We start from the raw sequence: 13,757 nt of genomic DNA, 5'->3' as shown, positions 1-13,757 counted from the left end.
TGTAATCTCACACATAGTCCTCCTCCTCCTCCAGGTCCTACTACTCCTCCTCCTCCTCCTCCTCCAGGTTCTACTACTCCTCCTCCTCCTCCTCCAGGTCCTACTCCTCCTCCTGCCACATCTCCAACACCAGAGCCACAGCGTGGAAAGAAGCGTGGAAAAAAGACCAGAGAGTGATGACCCTGGGTCCAGTCTGGTCTGGCAAAAGATGCAGCCTCTTGTAGTACCACAGCCTGGGGACTAGGATGTCATCTGCTGCTTTCATGATCTCTGGGACTTCTGGACCAGACTGCACTCCCTTAGATATGGACTCCTCAGGCCACCAATTTTGCATGAAAAGATTTGATGTCTGCCCTGGGGGTCCAAGGCTTCGCCAATTTCTGATGTTTCTCCAGCGTTGCCTCCCTCTTTGTTTGGTTCTGAGCCCTTAATAAAGGATTTTTTGTTTCAATTATACTCGCCTATGTGTTTTTTCCTTAAAAAAGGACAGTTTGTTTGTGAGGATTCAGGTACATTTCAAAAATACAATGTGAAATTAACAAGGGACACCAACACCAAGCAATCTTCTTGAGATTAACTAATACAAGATAATAATGGTGTTGTGGTAACTTGACACACAAAACACACACAAAAATATTATGGAGTAAAACTAAAAATAAAATAAAACAAAGATCAGCCTTGAAAAAAATACAAACCCAAAAAAAAAAAAAAAAAAAAAAAAACAGCCTTAAAAAAAAAAAAAAATTAATAAAACAAAAAAAAGAAATTTTGTCAGATGTGACAAATCAAAATATATTGAGGGAATCTTGATAAATAATAAAGAAAGAAGTTTGTGAGAAGTCTGTGTGAATATGAGCAGCAAAACTATTTCATTCTTCTCACATTATAAAGAAGAAGAGAGTGCACTGTATTAAACCATTTTTTACATTGCAGCGTGACGAAAGTGCTGTATCCATTGCGAACGCTAATTTTACCAGACCGAGCTGTTCCGTCTTGGAATTTCTTCTGAGCATGCGTGGCACTTTGTGCGTCGGAACTGGCCACACACGGTCGGAATTGACGCGATCGGATTTTGTTGTCGGAAAATTTTATAGCCTGCTCTCAAACTTTGTGTGTCGGAAAATCCGATAGAAAATGTCCGATGGAGCCCACACATGGTCAGAATGTCCGACAACACGCTCCAATCGCACATTTTTCCTCAGAAAATCCGACCATGTGTACGGGGCATTACAGTAAAGAATCCCCTACGCAGTTTAAGGTTAAACCACTTTTTCTTCTAATTTTAGTGAATGGCCGCGTGTCTTATTAAATTCCCTTTTGCAGAAAAATGTTATCCCTATTGTGGGGTCACCAGTACGGTATTTGTACATTGAAATCATATCCCCTCTCCGTCTCCTCTCCAGAGAGAATAAGTTCAGTGCTCATAACCTTTCCTCATAACTAATATCCTCCAGATATTAGCTTTGCTGCCCTTCTTTGTACTCCCTCCATTTCCAGTACATCCTTCCTGAGGACTGGTACCCAGAACTAGACAGCATACTCCAGGGGCGGCCAGACCAGAGTCTTGTAGAGCGAGAGAATTATCGTTTTATTTCTGGATTTAATCCCCTTTTTAATGTATGCCAATATTCAGTTTGCTTTGCCTGCAGCAGCTTGGCACTGCATGCCATTGCTGAGCCTGTCATCTACTAAGACCCCCAGTTCCTTTTCCATATATATATACAGTCCAGAGATTTCTGCATTGTATTTTAGGTTGGGTTTCCCGATGGTGACAACATTGGACCATCTATGTATAATATTTGTAGAATGGCCACTTGTAGTCTCTATCAGAAGCCCAAGTGATAGGGTGACACAGGATCACTAGGTATTATTTCAATAAAAGCTGCAGATTTAAACATGTTGAAAAGTAAGCTTACATGAGATTTAAGTCATTTAATTAATTTACATCTACTTTTAATAGTATTATTATTATTATCATCATTACAACTGCTACTGCTAACAACTACTAAGACATAATGCACATGAATGGCGAGAGGCTGAAAATATGCTGAGGGTAAAATTTGTGGTGTTTTCTTGCACCCTGGGAGCCTCAGGTGCCACTTACAGCCATTCACTTGTATAGCAGGCTGTACACCTGCTGCTTCCTGAGCATAGAAAAATACCTGGAATTTTTCAATAGACCTATTTTCAGCCTCTCACCACCCATGTACATGAGGCCTAATGAATGATATCTGTCAGTAGTAGTAGCTACTGCTGTAGAAATAACAACTCTATAAGTAATAATATAAACTATACCGTCCAAGCCCATTGGACTAAATTGTAAATGAGATGTTTTATGTTTCTTTGCTTAGAACGACAGCTTTTTGTGTATGTTCAATAGGAATATATTGAGAAAGCTGAGGATGGTGACAAAAAGCAATTATTTTACAAGTTCTGGGTTTACTGCAGGCTGGGGCTCTGATGACGAAGGTCTAACTGCCAAAGTGTTAAAGGTTGTTGCTCTTTAGGTTGAAAACTTTAGAACAAAATGATGATACTCAAATGTACAAACTCTTTCAGTCTTACTTTTCATCTCTGTTCACTTAAAGTGATTGTAAACCTTCATTTTTTTTTTTTTCTAAATAACAAACATGTCATACTTACCTCCACTGTGCAGTTCGTTTTGCACAGAGTGGCCCCGATTATCCTCTTTTGGGGTACCCCAGTGGCGCTCACAGCTCCGCCTCGCATCGGTAAACCCCCTAGGAGAAGCTCTCTCCCAGGGGGTTACCTTGCGGGCGTGCTTCCGAGTCCAGCATTTGCATGCATAGACACAGAATGCCGGACTCGGTCCCGCCCCCCGACTCCCGCGTCATTGAATTTAATTGACAGCAGCGGGAGCCAATGGCTGCGCTGCTATCAATCTATCCAATCAAGAGCCAAGCACCCCGGGCTGGGGGGCCGGTCACTGTCAGAAGTTTTTTCACCTTAATGCAGGATGCATTAAGGTGAAAAAACACAAGGGTTTACACCCCTTTAATTTGCTGATACATATGTGAAAAATTGGGAAAAAATTAAGATCTGTTTTATCCATTTTAAGACCTCATTCACATGGATGCACATGGGCGTATTACAGCGTGCATTCATGTGTGGGCCATGCCTGCCCACATGTGGATGCAGTGTACCGTGCATCCTCATGCAGGCAGTCCCATTCATCCCAAGTGGGACGCAACGCCTCCATGGATACATCCGCTGCTCCCATTTTGACATCTGTGTGGCTGTAGGTACATGGCCCGAAAAGCAGACAATGTCATGATGTGAATGGGACTGCCTGCACAGGGATGCACAGAACACCCATGCATCTTTGTGCAGGTAAACATGGCCCTAATGCGGGTGTACTCTTAAATACGCATGTGTGAATGAGGCCTAAGACGACAAGATAGATGAGAAAGCTGAAATGAGGCATTAGAGAGCACTCAATGTACCCAGGTCTCCCAGTCTCCCTTACTAGTACAGAGGCTGCCAGTCACACAAGCTTACTCTCATGCACACTGACAATTCAGGCTAAGTTTAGGGGATGTCTTTTTAGTATTTATTGCTGAAAAACATCAACTGGAAGGGGGTTTAGGGTCACAGGATACTCCAAACAGATTAGTAGCAACAATAGGGGAACAAACCTCCCTCTAATCTTTCAATAGCAGCTTTTCTGGAGGTAACAGGGAATGGCCAGTATATCCAGAACCCTACAACAGCAGTCCAAATAGCAAGCTCTGGCACTTAGTTCCCTACTGCAACTTGCACGACTAATAGTCTCCAGCAAGGTCTTTACTCTGCACACCAGTTTCTATGTTTTCATTCATAGTTGAGTCACTTAACCATGTTTCCATGTCCTATGCACCAAAACATAAGAACTGGGGTTCAGAAAAACAGTGAAGCATGGCGGAGGTTTCCGCAAGTTTGGGTCTGCATTTCTGCGAATGGAATTGGAGGTTTGGTCAGAATCAGTGATGTCCTCAATGCTGAGGAATACAGGCAGATACCAATCCATCATGCCATACCATCGGGGAGGCGTGTGATTGGCCCCACATTTATTTTTCAGCAGGACACCGACCCCAAACTTTCAACCAATGTCATTAAGAACTATCTTCAGTGTAAAGAAGAACTAGAAGTCCTGGAAGTGATGGTTTGGCTCCCTCAGAGTCCTGATCTCAACATTATAGTCTGTCTGGGATTACACAAAGAGACAGAAGGATTTGAGCAGCCTACATCAACAGAAGATTGGTGGCTAATTCTCCAAGATATTTGGAACAACTTACCTGCTGTGTTCCTTCAAAAACTGTGTGCAAGTGTACCTAGAAGAATTGAAGAAGTGATGCTGTTTTCAAGGCTAATGGTGGTCACACCAGATATTGATTTGAATTTCGCTGCTGTTCATTTACTTTCTATTCTGTTCATTTATAAAAATAAACTATTAACACTTATATTTCTGAAAGCATTTTTTCACACCTGCCTAAAACTTTTTGCACAGTACTATATTTGTATACTGTATTATATTGCCATGCAATACATTTGATGTTGATAGATTAAAGAAGATTAAAGAAAAAATGCACTTAGAATAATATGGAGTCTGCCATTTTTTACCTACTTTTTAGAGCACTAGTTGCTTTGCAGTCTCTGGTTTTAATGCTGTCAAGTCACTGACCTTGAACACGGGTGACCTTGAACTAGAGTGAAGTCAGAAAACCTGAATTTGATGTGTATTAGTCAGTAGTACTGAAGCCACTGGATTTTGCATGACTGCAACTAGCTTTTACAGAAAGATAGGTCAGTAACGAAAGCTTCCATATTCTCTATTGGTTTATTTTAACAACATTGCTTACAGCAATGAGAGAGAGCGTGAGAATGGAAGACATTAAAAGTTCAGCCAAAAGTAGAATCAATGTTAGTTCAAGACTCATGGTTCTGAAAAAAGGAGTAGCACAATTAAATTTCCTACCTATTAAGGGAGTTCCAGTTGCAGGTAATGTTTCAGACACCATTATGAGAAAAACAGAGTAACCAAGAAGAAGGGTGATCTTAAATGATATTCTTTCACCACTCTCTGGTGGGAGGTAGAATCCAGCAACATCCATTACCATGATAAATAGACTGGGTATAATTAGACTTACTGTATAAAAGAGGGCTCTTCTTTTGATAACTATCTGTTATAACACAAAAATTAAAGATATTACAGGTCAAACATACAGTAGAAAAGTAATGCCTTAAACCAATGCAGAACATAAACATACAGGATTTTGTCTTTAGGTATGGAGTAGCTCATAGCAGAACGATGGGCAAAGAAAAAAAATGACATATATGATGTACAGTAATCTGTCAATAGCATTAACACAGTAGTCTTTGTTTTTCTGAGTCCCCCGTAACATAGTTTTATTACCTGGCCAAGTTGTCAAACCAAAGTAGAAGTTAGAAGGTTGAGACAAACCATTTAACATGAACAGTTATCAATCACCTGCAGGGCTTTAATTAGGAAAATTGCAGGGTCTGCATCCCTTTAGATGTGATTTCCTTAATTTTTTTTTAATAATCTTTATTTATGAAAACATGTTTACAATTTTTATAAAACATATACACATCCATTACATAATCTATATTGTATTTAAATTATCTTCTACTTTCCTATTCAAATCATTATTCATATCTCCACCTAGCTATTACAAAATATGTTCAAAGATGTATACCCCAGTTAATTTAAACCTATTGCTTGTTAACTCACTTATACATCAAATCCACACCCACCTATTCATACACACTCACCAAGATCCCCCACCATTCACAAAAAAAAAGGGGGGGTTAACACCCCATTCCTTTCTCTATTCAGCTAAAATTTACTCTAAGTCCTATATTTCCCTCAAAAGCAATGAAGAGGCTCTAAACTCTTCCCATATTTGCCAAGTTGTTATTATCTGTTTTTTTAACCCTTCTTCAAATACCATTCTTTCTTCCAGGGAACGCATCTCGCCCATCTCACACTCCCACTCTTCTATAGAGGGCGCAATCGTACTTTTCCATTTTATGGCTATAATAGTTCGCGCTGCAGTCAGAAAATATTTTAAGATTCCTTTCTTAATACTTTCACCGATCCTGGGATCATAGATAGTACTGCCACTTGTATATCTGATTGTAAATCTATCTCTGGCATAGCCTTATATATTTTAAATATTTTTTGCCAGAATAGCTGAACCTCTGGACAGAAGTACCAGATGTGAGACATTGTGCCTTTTGCCACGCAACATCTCCAACATACATCTTCATTATCGGAGTTTATTTTATACATATCTACTGGGCACCTATACCATCTGGCTAAGATTTTATAATTTCTTTCTTGGTGTCTGGCAGAGATCGATAACTTATGTGTTAATATAATTGCCTTTTCCCATTTTACTCTGGGGATAACCATCCCTAGGTCTTCCTCCCATTTTTTTATATAGAGTATCTCTTGTTCTTTATTTTCTGAGATCAGATATTTATAAACATTAGACAAAATATGTGCTGGTCTATGTTCTTGTAAAAATATTTTTTTCTAATTCTGTCAGTGGTCTATCTAGTATGGACTCCTTCATTAAGGAAAAGATGTATTGTTGAAGTTGCCCGTATTGCATCCATTTCTTTTTATGATCAATACCCAAGGCCTCTAATGGAAGGAGTCTATTCCCCTCCATCGTCTATACTATCCTCGTGTCTTTACATCTCTGCCATTTAAGAAATGTTTTGGATTCCATTGCTAGTGGGAATTCTGGATTGCTAAATAGAGAGTCATTGGACCTCTGTATGTAGATCCTATCCCTCGCTTTATCAAATCGTCCCACACTTTCAAAGTTGATACAACTAAAGAGGGCATATCCCCTTCCAACGGTCTAAATTCCTTCTTAATCCATGGTAATGATTTCAGTTTTATGACTGTGATCTCTTCCTCTAGCTTCACCCATTGTTTGCAATCTGCATTATGGAACCAATCCACAATCCTAGTTATAAATACTGATCTGAGGTACATCGATATGTCTGGGAGAGAAAGACCTCCATCCTTTTTTAATCTGTTTAGTATTGCTCTACTAATTCTGGCAGTTTTATCTGCCCAAAAAAAATTCCCTATAGCCCTACGTAATTGATTCTAGATGCTTGTTGAAGGAAAAATAGGTATCGTTTGAAATATATATATAATTTTAGGCAGAATGTCCATTTTTATAATGTTTATCCTACCCATCCAGGAAAAAGTTCCTTTATCATACTGTTGTAGTGTTCTAGTTATTTTTTGCAGCTATCGGAAGATAGTTGTATTCCTGCAATTTCCTTAAATTTTTGATGCAGGAGATGCCAAAAATCTGAGTTGTATCTTAGTGCAAACTTCTGGGAAAATCAGTGAGCCACTCACACAAGCAGGAAATTACATTTTTTAGGGGGTATTCTGTTTTTGTACAGAACAACTCCAGGTAGCCATATTGCATTGCATTTTACAGAAAATTGCAGAGCTGCAGATTGAAAAGGAAAGGTATTTTTTAACCACTTGCTTACTGGGCACTTAAACCCCCCTCCTGTCCAGACCAATATTCAGCTTTTAGCGCTGTCGCACTTTGAATGGCAATTGCGCAGTCATGCAACACTGTACTCAAATGACATTTTTATCATTTTTTTTCCACAAATATAGCTTTCTTTTGGTGGTATTTGATTACCTCTGCGGTTTTTATTTTTATTGAAAAAGACTGAAATAAAAAAAAAATCAAAATTATATTTTTTTTATATTTTGTTAAAAAATTTTGCAAACAGGTAATTTTTCTCCTTCATTGATGTACGCTGATGAAGCGGCACTGATGGGCACCGATAGGTGGCAGTGATGGGCACTGATGGGTGGCAGTGATGGACACTGATGGGTGGCAATAATGGGCACTGATTGCTTACACTGATGGCAGCACTGCTAGGTGGCACTGATTGGCACCACTGGTGGGCATTGATAGGTGGCACTTGTGGGCATTGATAGGTGGCCCTGGTGGGCACTGGCAGGTGGCACTGGCAGACACAGATGAGCCATATGTGCCTCCTCCCTCTTCGGGACCGATGTCCCTTTTAACATAAGCCGGTGATCTGCGATCTGTGATCATCCGAGTCTCCGTGACTCGGTGAACACAGCGCGTGCACCGCGCACCCTGCAGGGTGCGTGCGGGGTGCGTGCACAGGGGAGGACATACTATGATGGCCTCCCAGAAAATGAGGTCCGCGCTGTGGCCGTCATTCGGCTATGGCCCGGACCTCAAGTGTTTAATAACATTCAATTACAATATGACTTGATTCGCAATTGTATATGCTATATTATAATTTTTTGTTGCTATTTATTTTTTCCTACTAAAATTGAGTTACCTTTTAAACTAATTTATACCTGTATTATTTTTAGTCCAGACACTTTCTTTGGATCTTACTATATATATAAATCCTTAGATTTGTATAAAACATCATTTTTTTTTTCAACATTAGTATTTTATTGAAGTTTTTCAGGAAAAACATAAAACACAAACATACAAACAAATGACGGACGTTGTCTGTCATGCAATGGAATATATTAACAGAGATAATCTATCAAATGAGATTGACCACTTCCATAGAAGTAAGTTGACGAAGAGTTAGTTTTCAAGTTTTGTAACGAGGTAGCGTACAGTGTCTTTCCCTCCATGCACCCCGTGTGGGAGTAAACTGTGCCCTAGAGGGAGACCTATACGCCACTTCCTCATTTTGGTAGATTGTGATAGGAGGTTTTAAGTATTATAAAGGCTTGTTTCTATTATTGTGTTACCTGTGAGCTTACACATTAACCACTTGACGACCAGCCACCGTCGTTACTGCCACCGTCCTGTGCGAATCGCAAAACCTGTACGGCGGCTTGCGCAGGCGCAGTTGCGGGCGGGCGTGCGCCACCACCACGCTGTGGGAGTGTGCCCGTGGGTCGGGCTGACTCGATGTCCACCGGCGACCTGTGATCGCCTAGTACAGAGGCAGAACAGGGATCTGCCAGTGTAAACAAGTGGATCCCCGTTCTGACAGGTGACATGTCAGAGATCTACTGTTCCCAATGATCGGGAACAGTGATCTCTGTCATGTCTCAGTAAGCCCATCCCCCCTACAGCTAGAACACACCCAGGGAACACAGTTAACCCCTTGATCGCCCCCTAGTGTTAACCCCTTCCCTGCCAGTGTCATTTTTACATTAATCAGTGCATTTTTATAGCACTGATCAATGTAATAAAGTCACTGGTCCCCAAAAAGTGTCATTTGGGGTCAGATTTGTCTGCCGCAATGTTGCAGTCCCGCTAAAAATTGCGGATCGCCACCATTAGTAGTAAAAACAATAAAAATAAATAAAAGTCCCTAAATCTATCACATAGATTGTAGATGCGATAACTTTTGAGCAAACCAATCGATATATGCCTATTGCGTTTTTTTTAATCAAAAAGATGTAGAAGAATATATATTGGCCTAAACTGATGAATAAATGTGTTTTTTATTTATATATATATTTTTTTTGGATCAAAATTCAAAATTGTTGCTTTTTGTTTGTTTATAGCGCAAAAAATAAAAACTGTAGTAGTGATCAAATACCACCAAAAGAAAGCTCTATTTGTAGGAAAAAAATTTTGTTTGGGTACAGCGTCGCACGACCACGCAAATGTCAGTTAAAGCGATGCAGTGCCGTAGTGCAAAAAATGGCCTGGTCATTAAGGGGGCAAATCCTTCCGGTCCTTAAGTGGTTAAGTGAGACTCATGGTGTCTATAAGTAAATCATGACTTTCAATTGCATAGATTGTATCCCTATATGCTTGGGGATTATGTTAGTTTTACTGTCTTAATCCAGTTTAAAACATAAATTTTAAGACCAATATGACCATCTTGCCTTCACATTATTTTAAATTAAAATAATTTGAAGTATGCTTGTTTCTCATTAAAATATTGATTTCACCCCTTCGGCCTCTATAATATTACACTAATAGAGTAAGACTTTATCTTCAATGGATGCATGCTGTGCCATTTCCAGTGCTGCCCCTGAAGACTTACAGGACCATGCTGAATATTAGGAGCACCCCCTTTAAAAGCACCATCATAGCATTCTGAGTCTCCAGGCTCTTTTGCGTCAGTGCTACTCTAAAAAGAGTGTGCAAGCCATATTGTAGCTGATTTGCCTGTTTTCCATTCTCCTACTGTCCCAACAGATGATGTCTTAGTGGACGAAACGTTGGGACGTATTGTGTTGGCTCCATGTTATCGCTCTCCATACTATCCTCCTTTGTGATTACATATATACAGTGCCTGTATCTATCCATATTGATGTAAGTGCATTACTTATTCAATAAAACTATCTGGTTAAGGATTTTATGCTATGTTGGCGTTTTTCCTCCTCCAATTATATGCCTGGTTGAGCCTTGGATTTCTTGGACACTGTGTTGGAGTGGCTACATTCCCTCTGTGCTGGTTCCATGTGTGCTGGTTCCATGTGTGCTGCTTCCCTTGTATGCTGGTCCCTGTGGAGTCCAATCTACTTTGGTTTCTTTGCGCATTTGGCTGCCTGCTAGTAGCCCACTGGATCTGGTAAGAGTACCCGATCATTGTGTCTGGTGGTGGCTACACATTCAATGTCAATTTCCACTCCTGGTGGTCCTCTTCACAAGCACATCAAACTTCTCCCCAGAAGTAGAAGTTTGAATTCATATTGAACTGTTTCTCACTCCAATCACCTACTTCCTTTCTTGGAATTTTTATGTTTGCTCACATGCAATTTTATATGGAAACTATGAAACATTGATGATCAAATTGTTTATCAGTATTATGTCTGTATGATCTACATTCTTTATTGGTGTTAGTCACATGTATATATATATATATATATATATATATATATATATATATATATTTTATTTTTTTTTATTTTTTGGCATCTTTATTTTGTTTGCATTTTACTAGCACTGCACCTTATATCACATCAACTAATAGTTGGAACTACACATATATCACAAAATTCAGTGATTTTATATATACACAAAAAATACACTTGCAATCTCTTGTGAAATAAAGCACAATAACGGTGTATATCTCCGGATCATGCAAAAAAATTATTAAATCTAAGTCCAAAAAGCAACAGTCCCACAATAACAGAATATGAGTTTTTTTTAAAGCGGTAGTAAACTCAGGCAAAGCGATTGAGAAAAATACCTTTTTATATCATTCCACCATGAAAATAACCCCCCTAATTTCCATCTTACTGTTTTCCTGCTTATTTTTCTTTATTCTTCTCCCTTCCGAAGCCGGTGCCATTGCTACTGCTGTCCTCCGCATCTTTGCATTCTTTTTTTTTATATAATCTTTATTGTATATTTTTCAAATATAACAAATAATAACAAATAATAACACAGAGGGTATAAAAAGAAAAAAGGAGAAAAAAAAAAAAAAAAAAAAAAAAAAAAGGGAGGGGGGGATCCAATAAATCACAATGCAGTACCATAAAGGTATACAAATACCATACATATGAAAAGGATGTGTTTTAAAGATTGAATAGAAACAAATGGTGCAAGCTTATACTAAAACCTCGACGAAAGTGTGTCACGTGAGATACTTATGACTTCCTCATCCTGCGTCCACTCTTGTAATAGAGGTGGAATCTATGGTTGAGACCACTTTCATAACTAGTCAGGTTAACAGTAACTGTGTTAAGAAAACAATATCCTGTTAGTGTCTAAGGATTTGACCCAGGCAGGAAATAGGGGGGGGGGGGTGGAGATGGGGGAAAAAAAAAAAAGAGGGGGAAAATTGGTGGGGAAGGTTGATGGGTATGTATAAAAATCACTGATACATCTGCCTAAAGGCTAGCACAGCTGTGTGCAGTAAAAGTGCAATATCATTATCATTATGTGGATCCTGGTGGTGAATTAAGTACGCCGTGGCCCTCACCCTCTGAAGCCGTTTAAAAAACAGCTCCAACAATGTCCGACCTACAGGAAGCGGCCCCGGGGGAAACCTGAAGGGGGGACGCCCTGTCCTTAGACTTATAATGTATCCATGTTGCCCAGATTGCATAAAATTTGTCAAACTTATCTTTACATTTTGCCATCCACTCCTCCGCCGCCATAACCGAGTCAATCAGGCCCATCCACTCAGTACGTCCCGGAATATGGGTTGATTTCCAGTGGACGGGGATCAAACGCCGTGCAGCATTTAAGAGATGTGGGAGTATCGACTTCCGGTATTGACTTAGTGGGGTGGATGGCACATGCAGTAGGAACTCCAATGGGGAGTCCGGTAAATCCACGTCTAGGATAGCCTTTATCTGGGCTCTGACATCTAGCCAGAAGGGTCGGAGCCTCGGGCACTCCCACCAAATATGTAGGAAAGTGCCCCGGAGCCCGCAGCCCCTCCAACATGCCTCCGAAGCTGTCGGATAGATTTTCGCCAATTTCGTTGGTACCTTATACCATCTGGTTAATAGTTTGAAACAATTTTCCTGCGTTTTGGTGTCTATTGAGCTTTTATGAGTGAGCCGATAAAGGTTATTCAATTGGACCTCAGTAAATGTGTATCCCAGGTCCCTTTCCCACTCCCTAATGTATGTGGGTTTGTTCTGAGATTCCGCAGACTGCAGCATCTCATAAAGCAAGGAAATTGAGTGAGAAATGGGACCCTCGGATTTACATAGTTTTTCAAAGAGGGTTAGTGATGAGGGGGGTCGCACCGGAAAAGGTAGACTCTTAATAAAATGCTGTAGTTGTCTATATCGCCATCCATCCATAGGAAAGCTACCAAACTGGGATCGGAGCCAATCTAAGGACACCAAACCCTGTTCATGAATAAATCGTCCACAGCGAACCTCCCCATCATTGGTCCAATTGCGAAGGTATGAAAGGTGTTCCCCCGGAGTGAACCAGGGAAAGCCTCCTAACGGTGCGAGCGGGGATGTTGGCTGTGACAGCTGCTTCTTTGAGTTGATGGCATCCCACAGTCTCAGCACATGTATAGTGATCGGGGAAACAAAGCTCGAGAGACCTCTGTTCTCTCGTGGGAGCCAAGGGGCATGGGACAGGTTGCGCCCCGCCAGAAATTTCTCGAGTGGAACCCAGGCCTTGGTGAAGGTGTGGTGGTGCCAGTCGAGAACTCTCTGCAGGGCCACTGCCTCGTAATATTTGCGGACAGAAGGCACTCCCAAGCCACCCATATTTTTAGGGCGTTGTAGCGTGCGGAGGGCTAAGCGGGGTACATGACCTTGCCAAATAAATTTAACAAATAGGCTGTTGAAGGTTGAGAAAAGAGATCTGGGCAAAGCAATAGGTATCATCTGGAGAAAAAACAGGATTCGTGGTAGTACATTCATTTTCAGTATGCTGACCCGCCCCATCCACGAAAAGGAAGTGCGATCCCACCTAGTTAAATCAGTTTTGATAGTTGCGAGTAATGGTGCAAAATTGCATGAGTAAAGTTGTGTTATATCTGCTGGGAGGTGGATCCCCAGGTATTTTAAGGAAGAGCAACACCACGTGAAGGAAAAGGAGGCCTGTAGTTGGGAGCGCATCGCATGAGGAATATTGAGGGGGAGAATCTCGGACTTGCTATAATTAATTTTGAAATTTGATAAGGTACAGAATCTTTTTAATTCGGCCATGATGTTAGGTAGGGAGATCAGTGGGTCTGTAACATAGAAAAGAACGTCGTCTGCATACGCCGATAATTTATGCTCCGTCGTTCCCACCGTGAGC

At 40.5% G+C, this 13,757-nt stretch overlaps 1 protein-coding gene across 1 annotated transcript in view; it reads right to left on the bottom strand.

Annotated features, from left to right (window-relative positions):
* Window positions 1-13,757, bottom strand: part of LOC141109874 (5-hydroxytryptamine receptor 3A-like) — a 76,693-nt gene that overhangs the window by 31,352 nt on the left and 31,584 nt on the right. The window contains exon 6 of the mRNA XM_073601131.1: window positions 4,976-5,180. Within this exon, the coding sequence (XP_073457232.1) occupies window positions 4,976-5,180 (205 nt within the window). The remainder of the gene's footprint in view (window positions 1-4,975; window positions 5,181-13,757) is intronic.

This window comes from Aquarana catesbeiana, linkage group LG10 (genome assembly GCF_042186555.1).
Source record: "Aquarana catesbeiana isolate 2022-GZ linkage group LG10, ASM4218655v1, whole genome shotgun sequence".
Lineage (NCBI taxonomy): Eukaryota > Metazoa > Chordata > Amphibia > Anura > Ranidae > Aquarana > Aquarana catesbeiana.
This window is presented reverse-complemented; position numbering and strand designations above follow the sequence as displayed.